We start from the raw sequence: 22,365 nt of genomic DNA on the forward strand, positions 1-22,365 counted from the left end.
GTTCCACAGGCTTCAACCGGTTTCTCCCCCTTCGAGCTGCTGTACGGCCGACAGCCCAGAGGACTTCTCGACATCGCGAAGGAAGCCTGGGAGGAGCAACCAAGCCCCCATCGGAGCCTGATTGAGCATGTAGAGACGATGCAGACGCATATGAAAGATGTTTGGCCCATGGTCAGAGAGCACATGGCTCAAGCCCAAGAAGCCCAGAGGAAAGTGTATAACAGAGGTGCCCAACCGCGTGAGTTCCTGCCCGGGGATAAAGTGCTTCTCCTGGTCCCCACCACATAACACAGATTCCTGGCATCGTGGCAAGGTCCCTATGAAGTGGCAGAGAAGGTGGGACCAGTCAACTACAAGGTACGCCAACCTGGCCGTCGCAAACCATCCCAAATATACCATGTTAACCTGTTAAAGAAATGGTACGCCCGAGAGGCACTGCTGTGTTGTGGTTCCCCGGGTGTGTCCCCCTCTTCTCCAGACCATGAGGTGGCCGAAGTTGAATACGGTCCAGGGCTGTCCAAAGCTCAGTTACAGCAAACCAAGGAACTGGTTCAGCAGAGTTTGGATGTGTTCTCACTACGACCTGGACGCACAACGATGGTGGAACATCAAATCCACACAGAGCCTGGCCAAAAGGTAAAGATGCGGCCCTACCGGGTGCCAGAGGCAAGACGGGCGGCCATTGAGCAAGAAGTGCAGAAAATGCTGGCTATGGGGGTGATTGAAGAATCTCACAGTGAGTGGACCAGCCCTGTCATTCTGGTTCCTAAGCCAGACAAAACCAACAGGTTCTGTAATGATTTTAGAAAATTGAATGAAATCTCCAAGTTTGATGCGTATCCTATGCCCAGGATAGATGAGCTAATTGATCGGCTTGGGGAAGCCAGGTATATCAGCACTCTGGACTTGACGAAAGGGTATTGGCAGGTCCCACTTGAAGCAGCCTCAAGATAGAAGACGGCCTTCGCCACCCCCACAGGGCTGTACCAATATACTGTGCTTCCCTTCGGGCTTCATGGAGCACCAGCCACGTTCCAGAGACTGATGGACAAGGTTCTGAGGCCACATCGTGAGTATGCAGCTGCCTATTTGGATGACGTTGTTATCCACAGTGACTCATGGGATAGCCATCTCATAAGGCTTGCAGCAGTGCTGGAATCTCTCCGCAGGGCAGGCTTGACAGCCAATCCAAGAATGCAAGCTTGGACTGGAGGAAGCCGAATATCGGGGCTTCACCATTGGGCGGGGCAACGTTAGACCACAAGAAAGGAAGGTTCAGGCGATCCAGGACTGGCCACGGCCGTCAACAAAGAAACAGGTGAAAACCTTCTTGGGTCTGACGTCCTACTATTGCCGTTTCATCCCAAACTTCTCCACAGTAGCCTCTCCCCTTACAGACCTGACCAGAGACTCACAGCCGCTAATGGTCAAGTGGACAGGAGAGGCTGAACACGCCTTTGAGGGACTTAAGAGGGCTCTCTGCGCACGGCCGGTGTTGGTGACCCCAGACTTCAGCCGGGGGATGATTGTGCAGACGGATGCGTCAGAGGTGGGCACAGGAGCAGTACTATCCCAGGAGGTTCACGGTGAGGAACACCCCGTCATGTACATCAGCCGGAAGCTGAACACAAGGGAACAAGGGTATGCTACTGTGGAGAAAGAAGGCCTAGCAATAAAATGGGCGCTTGAGCGCCTCCGGTATTACCTCTTGGGACGTCACTTCACTCTGGTAACTGATCATGCCCCACTGATCTGGATGGCAAATAACACAAATGCTAAAGTAGGAAGGTGGTTTGTCTCACTACAAGAGTTTAACTTATCTATCATCCACAGAGCCGGAGCCAAGCATGGGAATGCAGATGCCCTGTCCCGTAGAGATGCCCTGTGGACCTTGGTCACCTCTCCTCGGCCAGAACTGAAGGGGGGGGGGTGTAAGGGACTGAGAGGCAGAGTAGTGGGAGACACCTACATTCCCAATAGGTAGCTCCACCCGCTTCCAATTAACAGTATTGGGAGCAGGTGTGGAGACCTCATACCTGGTGCTAATCATTCCCTCAAGGGAGACAAACCACCTAGAGTTGCTCAGTTATGTGTGGCACATGGAGGGAGCAGGAGATTCCCAGCGTGAGGAAACAGTTTGTAAGCTGGTAAGTCGGTTAGCGGCCCGGCTACGTTAGCCTTTATATAGTTAAAGGTATTTTTGAGTTTTAACAGCAATAAAGCCTCTTTTTTGGACTTGAACACAGCCTCTGTCGTGATTGCTGCACTACCACTTTTCTCTTTATCTGCCCAGTCCTCTTACATTAGTATTAGGTATTGCATAAATGAGAGCATCCAGCTCACAATAACACACAATATGCCCTTGTCTTTCTGTTTCACTTCAGGGTTTATACTGTAAATAAATAAAAACATTTTGAATTAAAAGGTTACAAACTTTCTTTTTCATCACATTAAAAAAAAACACTCCAGTCTGCAGCTCGGTCCATAATAAAGCAGAATATTTAAATGCATAAATATTGTTTCTCCATAATGCTTCTAGACAGAACAATAACTGTAGAGCGTGTTCACATCCAAACAACCTTTTATTTATCTTAGTGCTCACATTGATACAGCAGTGGTCATGGGTTCAAATGTTCGCAACAACCTATGTAAAAAATGTTCTGCATAATATATTAATTGTGCTCTTTCCAAGAAACGTAGATATGGAAGGACCTTGTAAAACTCCACAAAACCTTCTGGATAAAAGGTCAGTTTGAATGGTCTGATTTATAATGTATGAGTAGAATAACACTGAATAAGCTTTATATTACCCTGTGAATACCTTGATTTCCGCCAGATTGGCTTTGGTCTGATCAACCATTTCTCATTCAAAACTCGTCACATACAGATGCTTGGTCAGGACCCTTTGGCATCACTTTTAATCGTATTTGATAAACGTCACTTTAATTGAGGCATTATTTTGGGTCAGTATGAGAGACAGAGGGCCATAACGAAATGACGAACTGGAAATGAGACAGACATGTTAGCTGGGGGCAATTGGTTAACCACAAGGTTTCCGGTTCAAATCCGCCCAGGGACCTCTGGTGCTTTTCCTCTATTTCCTGTCATGTCCCTGCTGTCAAAATCTATTATAAAGACTATAAAATACCCTCAAAATAAAGGTTAAGCTGTCTTGCAGTTTGAATAGTTCCCGAGTATGTCTAAAACATTCCTGCTGGTAAAAAGACCATTATTGACCTCGATTTAACCTTACTGAAGTCGTATTTGACATGTTGTGCCTGAATCAGATATTCCTTTTATCTGTAACTTTTAGAGCAGCAATATGTTTGTTTGTTTTATATGAAAATGTATTTTCTCCAGTGTTTGATGACTGGATAATGTTTGCTTAAGAGAGTTATGACCTAGAGACAAGATAGCATTTCCATAACACGTGACCTGAATTTTGGTTGCAAAGTTTGATTACCATTTGCGTATGATCATTGAGTGTGTGTCTGTGTAGATGCAATATATATGTTTTAAACTAAAGAAATTAAACAGAAATTAGTAAAATGGTAGACCATCGGGTAAAGGTTAGGGTTAGGGTTGGTCGTAAAAAAAAGAGCAAACGGGAAATAATTAAATGTAAGCTCTGAATTAAATTGCTAAATCGAAGAATTTACATATGAAACATAACATAATCTCACAAAATGTGATTCACAAAGTGGTAAATAGCAACCAAGTAGTAATACCTTTAGCTTATATTGATGCCAAACAGTCCTGCAGCCTCCTGCCCACTGGTCCAGGATCTCTTTGTCAATTGAAACATGACAGCAAACAGAGCCTTCCCGTCGGAGATCACGCCCTTCCTCAGCCCGGCTCCTCAGCTGAACACATTCCAGCCTGATTGGCTGAGCTGTTGGACCTAAGCCCAAAGAGTGTCCATATAAAACTCCCCATGAGCTGAAAGCCAGACTCAGACAGCAAAAGACAATCTGAGACTAACAGGAGCTAACAAGAAGATCGAATTTACTTAAATACTGCAACTGAGAGCGCCGGAAAATGTGTAGAGGATTAGCTGCCTTGCCCCAAACCTGCCTGGAGAGGTGAGACCTGCTTCAACACTCTTCCTTTTTTCTTCCATATCTTAAGTGTTTTCTTCTGATTTCGTTAAGATCCAATAGAAAGTTTGACTATAAAGTATTTAAAACGTTTTATGTGGTTCTGATCATAGTGTATTAAAATAGATAACATAAATTGTAAATATAAGTTGCCGTCAGTCTCAGGTCAAGAGTTAACATCTAACAGAACTTAAAGGTTACGTAAGGTTCATGTTCTTGAACTTTTTTCTTTCAGAAAGTGATTTATGTTTCTTTACATCCTTGCGGAACAGACCTTTTGACATGAATAACAACTTCTTATTCAGTTTACTTAGGGCAGTTAAATGTGTTGTGTTGCCTACGCACTCAAAGGGTGAGGACGGAAAGGTTTATGAACATAAGTAGTAAGTATAAGTAGAAAAACAATTTTACAAGTTTATACTGGTTAAAAAACATTTTCATCCTAAAAACTATTAAAGATTTTTTTTTTTTAAATGAGTTTAGATTTTGTTGTTGATTTAAATTCAAGTAGTGAGACATTTTACTTTAACGATAATGTTTAATGTAACTTTTATAACTTAAACACATACCATAATGCAACTGACAAATGTCTAACTCGATACAAAAAAATGCTAATTCAAAGTCAAAATGTGTTATTATCGTAACAATATTTCTATTTTTTATCCAGTTTTATTATTAAAGCCTTTTTCTTCAAAACATAGGACCTCTTTGTAAAAAAAAGTCCAACAAAAGAAGTATTGAATTGAAATATGCCAACAGACATGCTTTAACATTTCTAGTCTTGTATAAATACAATACACCAGAGTCATGTTGGAGAGAAGATGCTAGGCTTGGATAAACATTTTTACTGGATTATTATTGCTTTCGTGTCCAAGAAGTCACAACAAAGACTTTGTCACACAAGCCGTCTGCTTTTTGTCCTCCAGGGCGAAGGAGATCAAGTTAAAATTGGGCGTTTTACTGCAAAAGCCTGAAAATGCCATTGACCTCATCATCCCCTACCCTGAGAAGACTGAGAAAAAGCCGGAGAAGCAGCAGAAGTGAGTTTTCTCCCCTATCTCTGCCTCTGAGATGAATGTGTTAGGAGGTGGAGAAAGCATGTTGGATTGTTAACAAGATAAATGAGAGGCTAAGTGTCCAAGCAGAGCCCTGAGCAGGGACAATATGTAGAGATCAAAGGACCGTAACGCTCTCCAGACACTGTCACTGCTCAGGTGTTACATGGTACACAGATTTAGATGCTTTCATTTGATTCCGCATCACCTTAAAAATATTGGGTCTGAGATGATTTATGTACAAGATGTTCGACTACTTTACTTTTGTTTCTTGTTAGCAATCTTGTAAGGGTAAGAAAACAAATCTCGAACATTTTATTAAAGTTGGATAAACTGATTATTTTAGCCTTTTGTAACCAAAAGGTTGTCCACAAAGTCGGTGAGGCTTTAGCTGATTTTATCTGTTTACTCTTGTTGGTTCCCTTTAGAGTCATACAGCTCTCTTCATATCCCTCCTGTCACTGCCACTCATATTGATAATCTGCAATCCTCCTCTTTATTAGCGCTTTGAATGATGACCTTGTAAACGCATTTTCTGTCACCCAACAGTTATCTCTCTCTGATTTTGACCCTAAGTGGTTCTACATGTAACACCCCACAATGCTAAACTGGACCATAAGCTAGCCTGCTCATATTAAAACATCTGTTTATTAAATGATGGATGATCGTTCTGCCCTTTTACAGAGGAATTTGATTGGTTTTAAAATCACTCACTGGCTTGTCGTTGGTCCTTTCCGGCTAATAGAATCAGATTCCTTGGATATGTTCATGCAGTTTCAAAACCACAACTTTAAATAGTACAGAGTTTCGGGAAAATGTGAAAAGGCTTGCCACACATTTTATTCTTAGAAGATGTTTTACCAGACTTACATGTCGCAGCAGGAACCTATTTTGCAAGACACGTCACTGAACACACGTGTATTGTACAAATATAGTCATAAAGGCTCATTTATAGCAGCAGTAAAGTTATATTTTATATGATTTTCATTTACTGTTGGCATACTTTGAAGACTGAACTGGTGTATTTTGTGTGCAGGCCGACTCCTGATGAGGCTGCTCAGTGGCGTGAGGGTCTGGACAGAGTCCTGAACAACAGCTGTAAGTTTACACTTTCTTACTCTCATTACTAATTCTTCTCTTTAAATTATCTCTAATTGCCAGTTTAGGGCAACTGTACCTGTTGCAAAAAAAGTGAGATACTCAAATACAGAGTAACTGTTGGATTTGAACTGCTTAATTTCTACCAGATTACATGTACCGCAATTCAGACACACATTGCATGTATTCTGTCCATCGTTTGATGTAACTGGCGAAATTCTAACTGCTTGTTTTTTGTCTAGCATTATTAAGGATCTTTCTTTTTTGTGACATTACATGAAAAAACGTTGACTTCTGAAAAAACGTTGACTTCTCAAAAAACAGGAATACAAAAAACATGGCTTAAAATATCCAAATAGACGAAAGAAGAAAAAAACTGTTGTAATGTTGCTTGCTCTCATGTAGCTGCCTTGTTTCTTCTAATAATTATGCCATTTGTGCACACCATCTTTCCCCTGGATGGCTGATGCTTGGTTATTTTCCAACAACAATAATCCTCCTTCTTAAAATCCCACAAAAATAACACATTTTAGAAGATTGGTTAGCCCATTAGTTGCTATTCTGCAGCATCTCTGCTTTGGTGATGTCCTCTAAGGCAAACATTGAAAGCACCATTATTTCATACTTTCTAGGGCTGCTGCAATCTTCATTATGTAACAGCTGGCACCTTGGTTTCACAAGTAGAAAAACATGTCTTACATAATGTCTGGTTTCTGTCAAGAAGACCATTTGCAGGTACATCATACCTAGCCTGGTTTGGGTTTAGCGTGTGTGCTTATTTATTTATATTCTATGTTAGACGTCCATGTGACCGTTTGATGACTCGAAAAATGAAGATAATGTTGTGGTATATTTTGCCTCTTGGAAATAAATACTGCAACCACAAGCTGTCTTTTAAAGATACTTTTTCTAAAATAAAACCACCAATTAAAAATTACATAAAAAACTAATATGTGTGTAAACAGAGATTATGTGGAATGTCATAATGTACACACTCCTTTAAAATCGTTTTTAAATCATATGTTGTGGTCTCAAAGAACCCCTTAAACTGTTTCTCCTTGAGTTGTTTACCTTTCCCTATAATAGAGTTTAGTTCAAGTTAATTTGCTGTCTAGGATGTGGTATTTTCAATCAATACCTCATCTAAGATGCAGACATTGCACCTATTCTAGGCATTAAGCAACAGTCTTAATCTGATTCTGGTCACTCAGGAATTCCTTTCAACAACTAAAAGGTTACAAAATCCTAATTAACAGGAGATAATAGGTTTGTATCCATAAACATATACTTTTTTTTGCACATCTTGAATGGCTAATAAATACTACTTTCTGTATGACACAAAACCTTTTTATGCAAGATGTTGGTGGTTTTCCGACGTAGCAAACATTAAACTGCCATAACTGATCACCTGTTTTGTCTGCTGCCATTGCTCATGGATTAGAACCAATGCATAACATGATCTTTGTTCAATTATGAAGATGGCCAATGAAAAGCTTGCATAAATATGATTAAATATTGATATTGCCCTAAAAGTAACAAATCCTAAAAGACCTCCGTCCATTTTTTCCTAACTCAAATGACTATACTTTGTTTACTGGCATTTACAGCCATGCATGAAGGGTAGCATACATCACCAATTTCTGACAGAAGTGCAGTTTGTCTAGACTAAGTCATTTGCGCCTTATTGGCATTTATTTGTTAGCTACATTTCTAAAGTTCGCTGAAAATGATCTGGGCAACAGAAAATAAACAACAAGTGTAACATTACCATAGCATTATGTAAGAAAAACCCATTTTAAACCACCATGCATACCAGAATGCAACCACTGGCTCCACTGTTTACCTTCCAAAGTGCACAGAAAGCCTGAGAGCCAGCAAGACGGATGATTAACTCTAATGGTTAACGGTCTTTAGCGTTACGTGTAAACTCTCCTGCTAATAAGTCACTTAAGGTGCCCCTGTGCATCAAAACAGATCCACCGACAGATGTTGTAGCTGATACACGTGTAGAGTCAACATTTCCTCTGCAGAGCTCAGTGGGTGGTAGAAGAACTTCTTAAGTGTCTCCTTCAGCACAGTGTAGGGCAGAGGGATGTATGTTTGCATGCCGGCATGAGTGTGTACATGCATCTGTTTGTGTATGCGTCCGTTGGGGTTGTGTGTGTTATGATAACGTCTCCAGAGAGAAGTAACTGGTTCCACAAGAGTTGATTTATTGCACAGTTGCTGCAAACTGCTGCAGACTGATTATTCATCTACATCAGCATTTCATGTAACCTTATTCTTTATGGCTCCACTCTTGTTAATTCCCATGGGATTCTCTCTGAGTTATTTCCTCTCAGATGTGGGACTCACCCCCCTTCCTTCCTTATGTAATGTATATTATAACACAGGAAATTAGTGATCTAGGACTACTCTGTTTTAAAAATTGCAATTGAAGACAACTTGATCTAATTTCCTTGTTGTCGGTGCTCTTTTTGTTATTTGAAAGATTATGCAGCACGACGGGTCATTGGAGTTAATAAAAGCTGAAATGTAATTTAATCTGGCATAATTTGGAGGATATGGAAGTAAAATGTTGACAAAATCATAAATATACAACAAACAAACCCTCACCCTAAACATGACGCTGCATTTTCTGCCGGTTGTTTCTGCTCTGATACACCAACATCCGTAAATTGTCATCAGTGCCTGTGGGTGTGTTCTTCTCTCTTTGTGTGTCCTTGTACTAGAGGTCATAAAAAAGGGCTGCAGCTTGATTGTGACTCTGTGCTATTTTGAACCAAACTAGTCATTTAGATTGCAGATAAAAGCCTGAGGCCATAATAGAAAGCTTATCGTCTGCAGCACATGCTGGTTCAGACAATGGGAACTTTTAAAAGGCATTATGTTGAACCACAATGGTCTTCACTGAAAGAAATGGATGTTTTATTAAGTTTCATTTTTGAATCGTTATCTTGGAATAACCACTGTGCTTTTGCATTTGTCCAAAGAGTTTTCTATTGTTGATACTATATTGGTTTTTAAAGGAATAAATAGTTTTCTGATTTGGTAAATACAAGTTTAGTTTAGCTATTTATTTATATCATTTCTATAATTACTTTGAGTAAGTCATTGGATGTTTCATTTTCATACCTTTTTATGTAGCAAAAATGAATCTACTAGTTCTACTAACGTGTTTTTTTTTAGTCATTTTCCTTGCTTGAACAAAAAAAACATGAACATTATGACATCTTGCAAATTGTAGAAATATTCATCCAATATATTTTGGGATTTACTTTTATATTTCAGTACTAGGATAGAACAAGTAACCTTTGCATGAATGTGATATAATTCAGCTGAGCCATGTTTAAAATAGTACAAAAATAGTCTGTCATTGATTTTATAATGGAGATTGTTCTCCCAAATATGTGCATGAAAAGGGGTTTAAATTATCACTGATTCCATATTTTATTATGCCGCTTATTAATACATATCTCTCTCGTCTTGTTATCCATCAGATGGTGTTTCTGCTTTCCGCAGCTTCCTCCAGTCTGAGTTCAGTGACGAGAATGTTGAGTTCTGGGTGACCTGCGAGGACTTCAAGAAGATCAAGAACCCCGTGAAGATGGCAGCCAAGGCCAAGAAGATCTACGAAGACTTCATCCAGTCTGAGGGGCCAAGAGAGGTCAGGAACTCCTCTGATTACCCCTTGTTATGCACTCAACACCACATGGTTTATTAAATTAAATACATGTATCATGCTTTACGCAACCAGCACCAATCTTTCAATAATGAGTTCTCACTTGGCAGCAATCTCATCCGAAAAGATGATCCAATAACAAGTTATTCATTCTTAAAGTACAATCCCTGAAAGGTGCTGTCAGTAAGTTGGCAATAAAACAGGGATTTAGTCAACAGGGTAATGAGTAATATGGTATTTACATAAAAACACTTCACTCCTGAATAGCCAGGTTATTCAAGGTGAAATATAGAGGGAATTGTTAGAGAGATAGTTTTAATACAATTTGCAGACATTTGAAAACGTTGGAGTGTTTATCTAATCAGTATTGTAGATGAGAAATACAGGCCTGTTTAAGTGTAAACAGATGAGGTCACAGAGAGAGAATGTACTGAGACATGCCAGTGAACTGCTCAGACACGGGAACACACACACATACAGAATGGTAATACACACACACACATAGACTTAAGTATTTCCATATTGGGTTAGGGGACGTGACTTCTGCTTTTTAGAGGAAAATATTGTGCCCTGATCTGATTCTATTTGGAATAAACATTACAACTGGCAATTTGAAATAGACAAAGAATGAATAAATAGTATCTTGCCAAAAATGGCTACTCTCTCTTTCTCTTTAAGGCATATTCCGCGTAAAACATAACATCTTCAATGCGATTGGCCTTGTGTCTACTGGCGACATGTGTTCAAGCTTTTGTAAAAGGGAAGTGATTTTCAGAAACTCAAAAAAACGTTGTTGGTTTTGGACTAGACAAATTGTGTTTTTGAATGTTTGTAAATTGCTTGCTTGCGTAGATAGGATATATTGTTTGGTACAAGCAAGTAAAACCCAGTTCTCATTCATAACACTCCGTTCGATGTCTCACTATGGGATGCGCCTCAACGCGTATGCAAACAGAAGCATCAATCTCATTACGCCAATCCTGATTGGCTGGTGATCTTGACGTCAACGTCAGGGAATCCACCCACCCTTTAAGTAGCTTGCGCTACGACGCAGCGTCTTTCAAACACCTCTTCTCGCTTCAGAGCACATCTCGAATTATCAGCTCCAGAGCACGTTCCAGTGTTGGATGCTCATGTGTTTTCTGGATGCCACCATGCCCCCATCTTTCCGCCGCCTCGAGTGATGCCAGAACGTCATCCTCAAGTTCGCGCCATCAGGGAAATGGACTTAACATCGAAGACAGCAAGTTCCGCTGTCATCATTGTTGTTTCAAAATAAATCATTTTCCACTGTCGTTTCCAGGCTTGAAGCCAAGGGCGCAGTCAATAAAAATGAAAATAAAAACAATAAACAGTCTGTTGTCTGCCCCTCTTTTGAGAGCGGCTACGACCTCTCTCAAAAGGCGGACAATAGACGGGATTGTGAAGGCACCACCGCCACGCGCATGCGCAGTATCGGCCGGGGTTGTCAACCTGGCGTACCACCGTGTTCAGACACTAGAGGGCCCCATAACACAACAAATAGAGACACTGAGGGCAGACGACAGAGCTGTGACATCTCCGCTCGCTTTGAGAAGCGAAAAGTGGAGGATGCTCACAGATTCTGCTTGGGTTTTCAAGACAGTAACACGGGGCTACAGGCTCCAATTCGCTGTCACTCCCCCTCACTTCTCGGGTATTCTGTATTCACAGGCCCGGGGAGAGTCGGCCCATATTCTAGAGCAAGAGATTTTCTCGCTACTAGAAAAGAGGGCTATATCGATAATACCCGCCGAACAGAGTCAGAGCGGCTTTTATTCCAAGTATTTCCTCGTTCCCAAACGGGGAGGGAACAGAATTCGGCCTATACTAGATTTGAGAGCTCTGAACAAATATCTCAAAAGATACAAATTCAGAATGCTCACTCACACATCTCTGTTGCGTCTCGTGCGCCAAAACAACTGGTTCACATCAGTCGACCTGAAAGATGCGTATTTCCACATCCCAGTATATTACCCACACAGGAAATATCTGAGGTTCGCCTTTCAGGGTGTCTGTTACGAGTACAGAGTACTTCCCTTCGGTCTGTCTCTCAGCCCGCGAGTGTTTGTACGGTGTACGGAAGCCGCGATAGCCCCGTTAAGACAGGGTATTCGCCTGGCAACTTATCTGGACGATTGGCTCCTTCTCTCACAGTCGGAGCAAGAGGCTATTACGCAGACGAATGTCCTCGTAAAACACCTGCTCGACCTGGTTTTCGTAATAAACACAGAAAAGAGCATGTTGTCTCCAGCCCAGACTGTACTCTTCCTGGGCCTACGCCTGAATTCGGTGTCCTTTACAGCCCGCTTGTCAGCAGAGAGAGTGAAAGCCTTCAGGGCTTGCCTCGCTCATTTCCAGCCACGCAAATATGTTCTCTTCAGGTCATGTCTGCGGTTGCTGGGGCTCATGGCGTCAGCCATTCTGGTGGTACGACTGGGACGCTTACACATGAGGGAGTTTCAGCGCTGGGTAGCTGCCCTCAGATTGGACCCCGCGCGTCATGGCGCGCGGAGAGTGATGGTCACTATGAAATGTGTAATGGCACTGCGCCACTGGCTACACCCGACTTTTCTAGTACGGGGCGTGCCCATGGGTGCTGTCCTATCGCGGAAGGTGGTCACCACAGACGCATGTCTGACGGGCTGGGGGGGTACGAAGGTCGACCTGTGAGGGGTCTCTGGAGCAGAGACCTCCAACGGTCACACATAAATTATCTGGAGCTTTTAGCGGTGTTCTTCACCCTGAAATGCTTTCTGCCTTTTCTCAGAGGACATCATGTCCTCGTGAGGACAGACAACACGACCACAATATCGTATATAAACCGCCAAGGGGGTTTGCGTTCTCTCCAGTTACACATGCTGGCAAGCAAACTGATCTTATGGAGCTGCGGACGTCTCCTCTCTCTGAGAGCGACGCACGTACCAGGAGTGATGAACCTCGGGGCAGATCTGCTGTCCAGAGGTGCACCACTATATGCAGACTGGACTCTACATCCAATGATTGTGTGTCAGCTGTGGGTGCGTTACGGCCGAGCCGCGGTAGATCTGTTCGCATCAAAAGAAAATGCTCAATGTCAGCTGTTCTTTTCAATGCACGATTTCTGTGAGAGAACAACGCCACACACTTATCCTGATAGCTCCGCACTGGCCTGCAATGTACTGGCTGGCGGAGATATATCAGCTGCTGTGCGGGCAGCCATGGCAGCTCCCACTACGCAGGGACATACTGTCTCATGCGGGGGGGAGCGATCTTTCACCCACACCCAGAGCGCTTGGCACTATGGGCCTGGCCCGTGAGTGGTACAATCTGAATACAGTGGGTCTCCCTCAGAAGGTGATAAACACTATTCAGAGTGCAAGAGCTTCCTCCACCAGGTCTCTCTATGACTGTAAGTGGAGGGTGTTTGAGGAGTGGTGCCTTCAAAAAGGACACATCTCTTTTCAATGTCCTGTTGGGGTGATTTTATCATTTCTACAGGACTTAATTGATAAACACAGAGCTTTCTCTACGATCAAAGTGTACCTGGCTGCTATTGCTGCATGCCATGTGGGCTTTGAGGGAAAGACGGCTAGCCAACATCCTTTGGTCTGCCGTTTTATGAAAGGGGCTCGCAGGCTCCTCCCGTTTTCCAGGTCACTGGTGCCCTTATGGGACTTGGCAGTGGTTTTAGATGGGCTCACTCGACCTCCATTTGAACCCCTGGAAGAAGCTGACATGAAACACCTGTCACTGAAGACAGTGCTGTTACTGGCTCTGGCATCCGCCAAGCGAGTCAGTGAGATTCATGCGCTCTCTGTACATCCTTCGTGCACTCAGTTTGCCCCGGGGCAAACGAGAGTGTTGCTGAAGCCCAACCCTGCCTTTATACCTAAGGTGGTTGGCTCATGTACCCCAATTGACATTGTGGCATTTCCTCCGCCGCTGTGTTCCTCTGAGGAACAGCGGCCGAATTTGCTGTATCCAGTTCGTGCTTTACGCATCTATATGGACAGGTCAAAAGAGTTTAGTTGTAATGACCAACTCTTTATATCCTGGGCTAACCCTCAGAAGGGCAAGCCCGTTACCAGGCAACGGCTCTCCCACTGGATTGTGGAAGCGATTGCTCTGGCTTATACGAGTCAGGGTTTGCAGGCACCAACGGGCCTGCGTGCTCATTCTACTCGTGGACTGGCTACATCCTGGGCTTTGTTCAAGGGTGTTTCCATCCAAGACATTTGTGCAGCAGCGAGCTGGTCCTCGCCACTCACTTTTGTCCACTTTTACAGGCTAGATGTCTCTGCTCCAAGTGTGGCCCGTGCAGTGCTGGGTCCCGTGTTGAGACAGGGTTCTACCTGTTAAGTTCTGGTTGTTTTGGTGATTTTCGAGATAAGCATGTCTAGCAATACGGGAGTTTCAATATCCCATAGTGAGACATCGAACGGAATGTTATGAATGAGAACTATAGGTTACTTACGTAACCCCAGTTCTCAGAGTAACATGAAGTGAGATATCTCACCAGACGGCCCTTCTTGCTAAGGCGAAGCGAGAAGAGGTGCTTATTTTGAATGACGCTGCGTCGTAGCGCAAGCTACTTAAAGGGTGGGTGGATTCCCTGACGTTGACGTCAAGATCACCAGCCAATCAGGGTTGGCGTAATGAGATTGATGCTTCTGTTTGCATACACGTTGAAGCACATCCCATAGTGAGACATCTCACTTCATGTTACTCTGAGAACTGGGGTTACATAAGTAACCTATAGTTTTTTTCTTGTTAACATTTAAGTATTCATGTTAACATTTAATACTTGCCATTTCTCTTTATCTTCATCGTCTGCATTGTGTTTCTGACAGCATGTTCTGTTGTCCTCACACTACAGGTGAATATTGACCACTTCACCAAGGATGTGACCCTGAGGAACCTGGTGGATCTGTCCCCTGCGACCTTTGACCTGGCCCAGAAGAGGATCTTCGCCCTGATGGAGAAAGACTCCTTCGGGCGTTTCCTCCGCTCTGAGCAGTTCCAAGAGCTCCTGGTCAACTAAGCCGGAGCAGTTCATGCAGGATGGGGGGTTGGGTTTCAAACAGCAGTCAGTAAACATGAAAATAATTAGAAACACATTTGTTGGATTAAATATGTTTAATCTGCTTCTATTTGAACCTACAATTGAAATTTCTATTTTTAGAAAAAAACAGTTCAAAACATAATTATAATTTATAATTTGAGTGTAACTAAAGGGAGAGACTGCTTTTTGTAATAGCCCTACCTCCCCAACACACACACACACACACACACACACACACACACACACACACACACACACACACACACACACACGTGACCCGCTCTATCGAAATCAGTCGGAAGTCGCAACGGCTCATTTCAAAATAAACATGGATTTGTGTAAAAAAATAGTTTTTCGGGATTCGGGTGTTTTGTTTGATTTTAAACAAACAAAGTCTTGGCTTTCAGAATATTAAACTTGTTTCGGCAAATTCAGATGATAAATACAACTTTGCAGCTTGTGACGGCATAATTACAAGCGGAGAACGGAGTAACTTGACGTCACAGCAGGCATAACAACAGCCGGTGTTTCTCGTGAGTGTTTTCCCCGGGAAACAAACACAATACACAGAAGCGCAATATTACACAAACACACACACATATATTATACACACACTCACGAGCTTCCCCCAGACCAGTAATCTGAACAAAAATATCTTCCCTCCGTATTATTTTGATAATTTGCTCCGCTAATAATCAATCAGATCGATGGATTCCAGAGAAGAGGACACTTTAAAGGCCTTACGCATTCTGTAGCATACTCCAATGACTTTATGACCTAGACTAGAGCCTTACTACGGAAAAGCAAGTGGTCATGTTGGTGCTCTATACTGACAATCAACCCTACATTGTATATGACAACATTTTCGGTTTTTGTCATGTATTTAGCATAACACTTCCCCATGCCTTCAAATGGCTGTCTTAACGTCAAACTGTTGCATTAATGGTTTCCAAAAGAAAAAAGAAAAATAATGGGCACATAGTAAAAACTAAATCAAAACCAAACTTAATTAAAATATGCAGTATTCAATAGCTTGACCCCAAAGAGATTAACCTTACATAGTACTTTCCAAAACAACCCAGTTTTGCCTTCTTTTGCCACAGACCTAAACGTCTCACTTATACAGACATCAGAATACATGTTATTTTCACCAAAACACTCAAAGCTATTGTGCCTTTTCAAGTAAATGGATCTATGACTTAAAACATGTTCTGCCTACTAGAGGAAAGCAATGGGAAACCCTTGATCGAATGAGAGTTACACATTTGGCTGTTTCAAATAAATGAAGATATTAAATCATTTCCTACAAAAACCAAATAATGTTGTCATTTCATTTAAAGAACTTTTAACAAAGACTCTCTTCTCGAACCAATGAATGAGTAACAATTATCATGTAACTTTCTTGTTGTCTCTTTCACACTCCTACACTCCCATAGACAGTAAGTTTAGATTTTCCCCAATCTCCCCTTTTGGTTGAGATGCATCCTGTGAGAAACATCCTTGAGAACAGTGCTGGATAGTTGGCTCTGTGGTTGAGCTCCTTGGCTAAATGCATGTTGCTAAGATGGGCAAATCAAGTAGGATGGAATCTAAAAAGAAAAGGGGGACAGAGCAGTGGTATTAACAAAGAAAAGTCATTTAGTCAAATACCTGATCTTAGTCATAATTCACCATTGAAAAACATGGGGGACTGAAATTGTAAGTTTGCAGCACTTAACCAAACACACTAAATGTAGATTCAAAGTCAGAAATGAAATGTAAGGAAGGTATTTCAATCATGAAAGTACACAAAATAGACACAGTTCATAGATCCGACTTCATGTGTACCTTTTAAAACACAAGTTATTATTCACTACATGCCGTAAGAAAGCACTGGTATTCACCTACCTTTCACTAAACTGAGATGGGTGTCCTAAATGTTGTCATTACAGTAGTTGAATGTAGCATTCACAAAGTGTGATTATATTTACTCTTTAATGCTTTTTCATATTAAACAAAAGCATGATGTGTTAACCCTCACAAATGTATGTTATCTAGATATTCAGCCTTTTGTAAGTCCTTATTGATTTTTTAAAATGCAAATATTAGAAATCAAGCTAAACTGAGTTGATTAATCAGGAGAAACGATCAATTTTTCAATTTATTGATTTAACTGTTAAATGTACTACCTAAAAGGGCATTGAAATTGCCAACAAAAATATTTAAATAATGAGCATTGACAATGGTTTATTATGGCGCAGATTAGCCAGTCTGGTGTCATAACCTAAATCTCATTAATGTTACAGAAAAATCAATAAGGGCTTTGACAAGGCTGAGTATGTATTATTTGATGTTGCCTTGCATGTAAGTCCTGGAGTCATCCACATAAAAATATATATATGCATTCAATTCCTGAAGATGTATTTATTTTGACATGTAAATAGCAACCTTTACACAATCGATTGTGTTTAACTTATTATTTAGTGCAACAGTGGAATACATGGTTCTTTGAATGGAGAGCTGGCAAATACTTCCTAGAATATGTTCACTGTTATAAAAGAGGAAACACCTGACTTTCAATTGTCACTTTATTTTTCTCTTCATTTGATACCCATTCACAAAATGTGTTTATCATTCATGATGAAGTATATCATGATTGAGTCTTTTAAGGCTAAAATGAAAAAGTAGAACCAACTACTTCTAGCCCATGCCACGAAATCCATTTAAAGTATGAGCTATGTTAAAGGTCCCCTATTATACTGTTTTTCATCAATATATTATAGATCTCAGATATATATAAACATGTATCTGAAGGGTTCGGCTCCAAATACCAAACAGATCATACTGTTATAGCATCCCATAAACCCCTCTGTTTCAGCCCTGTTTCAAAAGTATTTTACTTTTGATGAAAATAAGAAGCCACTCCCGCCCCTCTGAGAGATATTTGGTCAAAAACACACAATGGTGCTCTAGGAGGAGATTCAGGTGATAATGTAGGCAGGGGTTACCTTGGTTGGTTATTGGCTAATGGTTACACAAGCCAAAAAACGTTATGACATCACAAAGTGGCCAAAATCTGATCAGCTCATTTTCAGACAGGTTTTTATATAAATGGATCAGGACAAAAAGAGCATTGTGTTATTATAACATTTAAATAACATTTAAATAGAGATCAATTGAAGTAGCTCTGTGTAAAAGCAGTACAAACACACAGATTAAGCTTACTTCAAACTTCATATAACTTTTGATATGTGATTTGAGTTGAGTTTTCTAATTAAGTAGATTTGCCAGCTTGTATCATATCATTTTTTATGTTTAACATTTGGTTCGTATGTGTTTCCCTGTCGAGGTGATAATTTTTTTTAATTGCCTTTTTCATTTCTCATTTTCGATTCCAGTTTTGATGGTGAACAGCAAAAATCATTAGACGTACACTTTTGACATAATGTTATTATTCTTGCTGTTGGCAACAAATTAATACTTTGACAAAAGTGCACGAATAATCAGCATAGTGAAGACGAAAGAAATAACAATCAATACAACCATATACATTTCCTATAAATGCTTAATGCAATTATTAACCCTGCACACAATCAAGTGTCAAAACATATCACAAGGGTGTCAAAAACCTGCTATTGAAGCGTTGAACAGATGTTGTAATGCAATAACAAAAGTCTACAGTGATTTGAATCACTCAGTGTTTATTTAAAAAATGTATCAAAACAATAAACCAGAGATCCAGACATGCAGCCCCAGGGATGTAAATGGATCAGGACAAAAAGTGAGCAAATCTTTTTTCCTAAAACTTTCAGAATCGCTTTACACAGAGGGGACACATGTTTATGTATAAAATACATGAAAAAGTGGATTTTGCATAATAGGTGACCTTTAAAGGTGCCCTGTGTAGTTTTCTTGTAAACCAACAAAAGTTAATTCACATTAAGATACTAATGTAAAGAATGTGATGCATTATTATCATTATTATTATTATTATAATGTTGTGTGTCCTTTAGCTCTAACAAACATGTTAAGTGCATTTTCATCCTCCAAAAAGCATTAGCAAAGTATATTTTTTAAAGTATTTCTATTTTTTACGTCAATATTTTAAGCTAGCAGTCTTCTTCTTCTTCCATGCTCTTTGCATTGAAGAACAATATTGGGACCCATTCGTAAAAAAAACAGCCCACTTGCATTACTAAAGGTCAATAATTCCACATGAAATGAATTCAACCTGATCTCACCAGAAAGCGTGACTCCACCACGACTCCTTAACACCGCATTGCGTGGTGGAGTCACGAACTTTGCTACATTTACGTGTCTGCACCACGCACACAACCCCAATGTAAAGTGAATGAGGCTCCTTTGTCATGGTGCGCACACGCATTTCTACAACGTCCAGCAGTGAGCTTTTATTCTATAAAACGTTTTTAAAATCGACTTTATAGCTTCTAGTAACTCACGGGAGGCTTCTTTTATTTTATTTGTATTCATAATAATTTGTATTTTTCGTCAGAATGTATTATGGCAACCCTGTCTCCTAAAAATGACGTTCCCACAGAACTAAACTGCATTCTCAATTACGTTAGCTAGAAACGTATTTTCTCCCACGTTACATTTCGTATGAACGTATCTTAAATAAGTTTATTTTCTACATATCTTTGCCATTTATTGTCTTGCTTATAATAATCAATCAATCAATCAATGTTTATTTATATAGCCCAATATCACAAATGTTACATTTGTCTCAGTGGACTTCACAGTTTGTACAGAATATCAATATGAAAATACGACACCCTCTGTCCTTAGACCCTCACATCGTACAAGGAAAAACTTACGGAGAAAACCCACAGTTTAAAGGGAAAAATGGGAGAAACCTCAGGGAGAGCAACAGAGGAGGGATCCCTCTCCCAGGACGGACAGACGTGCAATAGATGCCGTGTGTAAATTGAAAAGATAATACATTTGCAACATAGGTAGTCCAAATGTTTGGAAATGCATGTGTGTATAATAGGAAGATGAATCCACGAGGATATCCATCCAGGACCTATGATCCAGGACCACAGCCAAGACTCAAGATCCAGGGCTCGCGATCCAGGACACAGGACCGCAGGATCATCCATGACTCCGGATCCCGGCGTATATAGACACCAAAAAGAAAGACATTTGGGGAAGCTGGGTTAATCGGAACATGAGAGTACACAGGTATAGACAGAGAGAAGGAGGAAGTAAGATGTCCCCCGACAAACTAAGCCTATATCAGCAAAACTAGGGGCTGAATCTAATCAGCCCTAACTATAAGCTTCATCAAAAAGGAAGGTCTTAAGCGCACTCTTAAAAACGGATAGGGTGTCTGCCGCCCGAACACAAACTGGAAGCTGATTCCACAAATGTGGAGCTTGATAAGAAAAGGCTCTGGCTCCCATTGTACTTTTAGAGACTCTAGGAACAACCAACAACCCTGCATTCTTGGAACGCAATGCCCTAGTAGGACAGTAGGGTATAATGAGTTCTTTAAGGTAAGATGGCGCCTGCCCATTAAGGGCTTTCTAGGCGAGAAGAATCATTTTAAATTCTATCCTGTGTTCTATAGGGAACCAGTGTAAGGCAGCCAGAACAGGAGTAATGTGGTCCCTTTTCCTAACTCTGGTTAGTACACGAGCTGCAGCATTTTGAATCAGCTGAAGCGACTTGACTGACTTCTTGGTACACCCTGATAATAAGGAGTTACAATAATCCAGCCTTGAAGTAACAAATGCATGGACTAGTTTCTCTGCATCGTTTTGAGGCAAGATATGCCTGATTTTTGCAATGTTACGTAGATGGAAGTAGGCGGTCCTTGAAATTGATTTTATGTGGGCGTTAAAGGATAAATCCTGATCAAATATAACACCAAGATTCCTTACAGTCTCACTAGAGGCCAAATTAATGCCATCCATAGTTAGTATATCTTTAGATAATTTGTTTCGTAGATTATTCGGGCCAAGTACAATAACTTCAGTTTTGGTCGTGTTTAACATAAAAAAATGTAAGGTCATCCACGTTTTTAAGTCCTTGAGGCAGTCTTGAATTTTATTTAGATGATTGATTTCATCAGGCTTGATTGATAAATATAGTTGAGTATCATCCACATAACAATGAAAGTTTACAGAATGATTCCTTATAATATTGATAGATAGGACCTAAACCAGCCTAAAGGTTTAGGTCCAGCTTTAGGCTGGTTTAGGTCCTATCTATCTGAACGCTCTCAGTTTGTACGTGTCAACGATGAATCTTCCACGCAAACCAAAGTTAGCCATGGAGTGCCACAGGGCTCAGTGCTCGGACCTATTTTGTTCACATTATATATGCTTCCGTTAGGCAATATTATAAGGAATCATTCCCTTTATGCCAACTAAGTGCTCTAGTCTTTGCAATAGGATATCATGGTCGATAGTATCAAATGCAGCACTGAGATCGAGCAAAACAAGAATAGAGACAAGTCCCTTGTCTGAGGCTATTAGAATGTCATTTGTGACTTTAACCAGAGCTGTCTCTGTGCTATGATGTGTTCTAAAGCCAGACTGAAAATCTTCAAATAAATCATTGTTTTTTAAGTAATCACACAGCTGTTTTGCGACTGCTTTCTCAAGAATCTTTGAGAGGAACGGAAGATTAGAAATAGGTCTATAGTTGGCTAAAACCTCTGGATCGAGGTTGTGCTTTTTAAGAAGCGGTTTTATCACTGCTACTTTGAATGATTGTGGAACATAGCCTGATAATAAAGACATATTCATAATATTTAATAAACAAGTGCTAATTAATGGAAAAACTTCCTTCAACAGCTTATTTGGAATTGGGTCTAACATGCACGTTGATGGTTTAGAAGAGAGAATCATTGAATTTAAGGTTTTATGGCTGAAAAGCATTCTAGTTTACTATCTAGTGTATTATTAGAATTTACGTTTCCGGGAGCTGTTGATAACACTATACTGGTCAAAGGCAAGAGGTCATTAATTTTGTTTCTAAGAGTAACAATTTTATCGTTAAAAAAGCACATAAAATCATTACTACTGAGTGCTATGGGAATAGAAGGCTCAATCGAGCTATGGCTCTCTGTCAGCCTGGCTACAGTGCTGAAAATAAATCTTGCATTATTCTTATTCTCATCTATTAATGAAGAGTAGTAGGCTGCTCTCGCTTTACGCAGTGCTTTCTTATATTCATTGAGAGTAATATGCCAAATTAAACGAGATTCTTCAAGTTTACTGGAACGCCATATCCTTTCAAGTTGTCTCGACTTTTGCTTTATTTTGCGGGTTTCGGCATTACTGTATGCCATGGAGCTAATCTATGTTGTTTTATTTTCTTCATTTTCAAAGGAGCAACAGAGTCTAATTGTATTCGCAGCGCATC

The 22,365-nt window shown here is 40.7% G+C and overlaps 1 protein-coding gene across 1 annotated transcript; it reads left to right on the forward strand.

Moving 5' to 3' along the window:
• Positions 1 to 3,900: 3,900 nt before the first annotated feature.
• Positions 3,901 to 15,225, forward strand: LOC117560548 (regulator of G-protein signaling 5-like). Its single transcript, XM_034237459.1, has 5 exons — positions 3,901 to 4,082; positions 5,024 to 5,137; positions 6,189 to 6,250; positions 9,751 to 9,917; positions 14,809 to 15,225. Exons 1-5 carry the CDS (start codon positions 4,039 to 4,041, stop codon positions 14,971 to 14,973), a joined length of 552 nt encoding a protein of 183 aa, XP_034093350.1. The 5' UTR covers positions 3,901 to 4,038; the 3' UTR covers positions 14,974 to 15,225.
• The last annotated feature ends 7,140 nt before the right edge of the window (positions 15,226 to 22,365 follow it).

Source organism: Gymnodraco acuticeps, unplaced genomic scaffold (genome assembly GCF_902827175.1).
Source record: "Gymnodraco acuticeps unplaced genomic scaffold, fGymAcu1.1, whole genome shotgun sequence".
NCBI classification, from domain to species: Eukaryota; Metazoa; Chordata; class Actinopteri; order Perciformes; family Bathydraconidae; genus Gymnodraco; species Gymnodraco acuticeps.

Excerpts from the sequence above, each read along its gene's own strand:
- LOC117560548 (XM_034237459.1), top strand. The coding sequence starts at position 4,039 with ATGTGTAGAGGATTAGCTGCCTTGCCCCAAACCTGCCTGGAGAG. Across the intron at positions 4,083-5,023 it reads CCCCAAACCTGCCTGGAGAG|GGCGAAGGAGATCAAGTTAA; the intron begins GTGAGACCTGCT and ends TTTGTCCTCCAG. Across the intron at positions 9,918-14,808 it reads AGTCTGAGGGGCCAAGAGAG|GTGAATATTGACCACTTCAC; the intron begins GTCAGGAACTCC and ends CTCACACTACAG.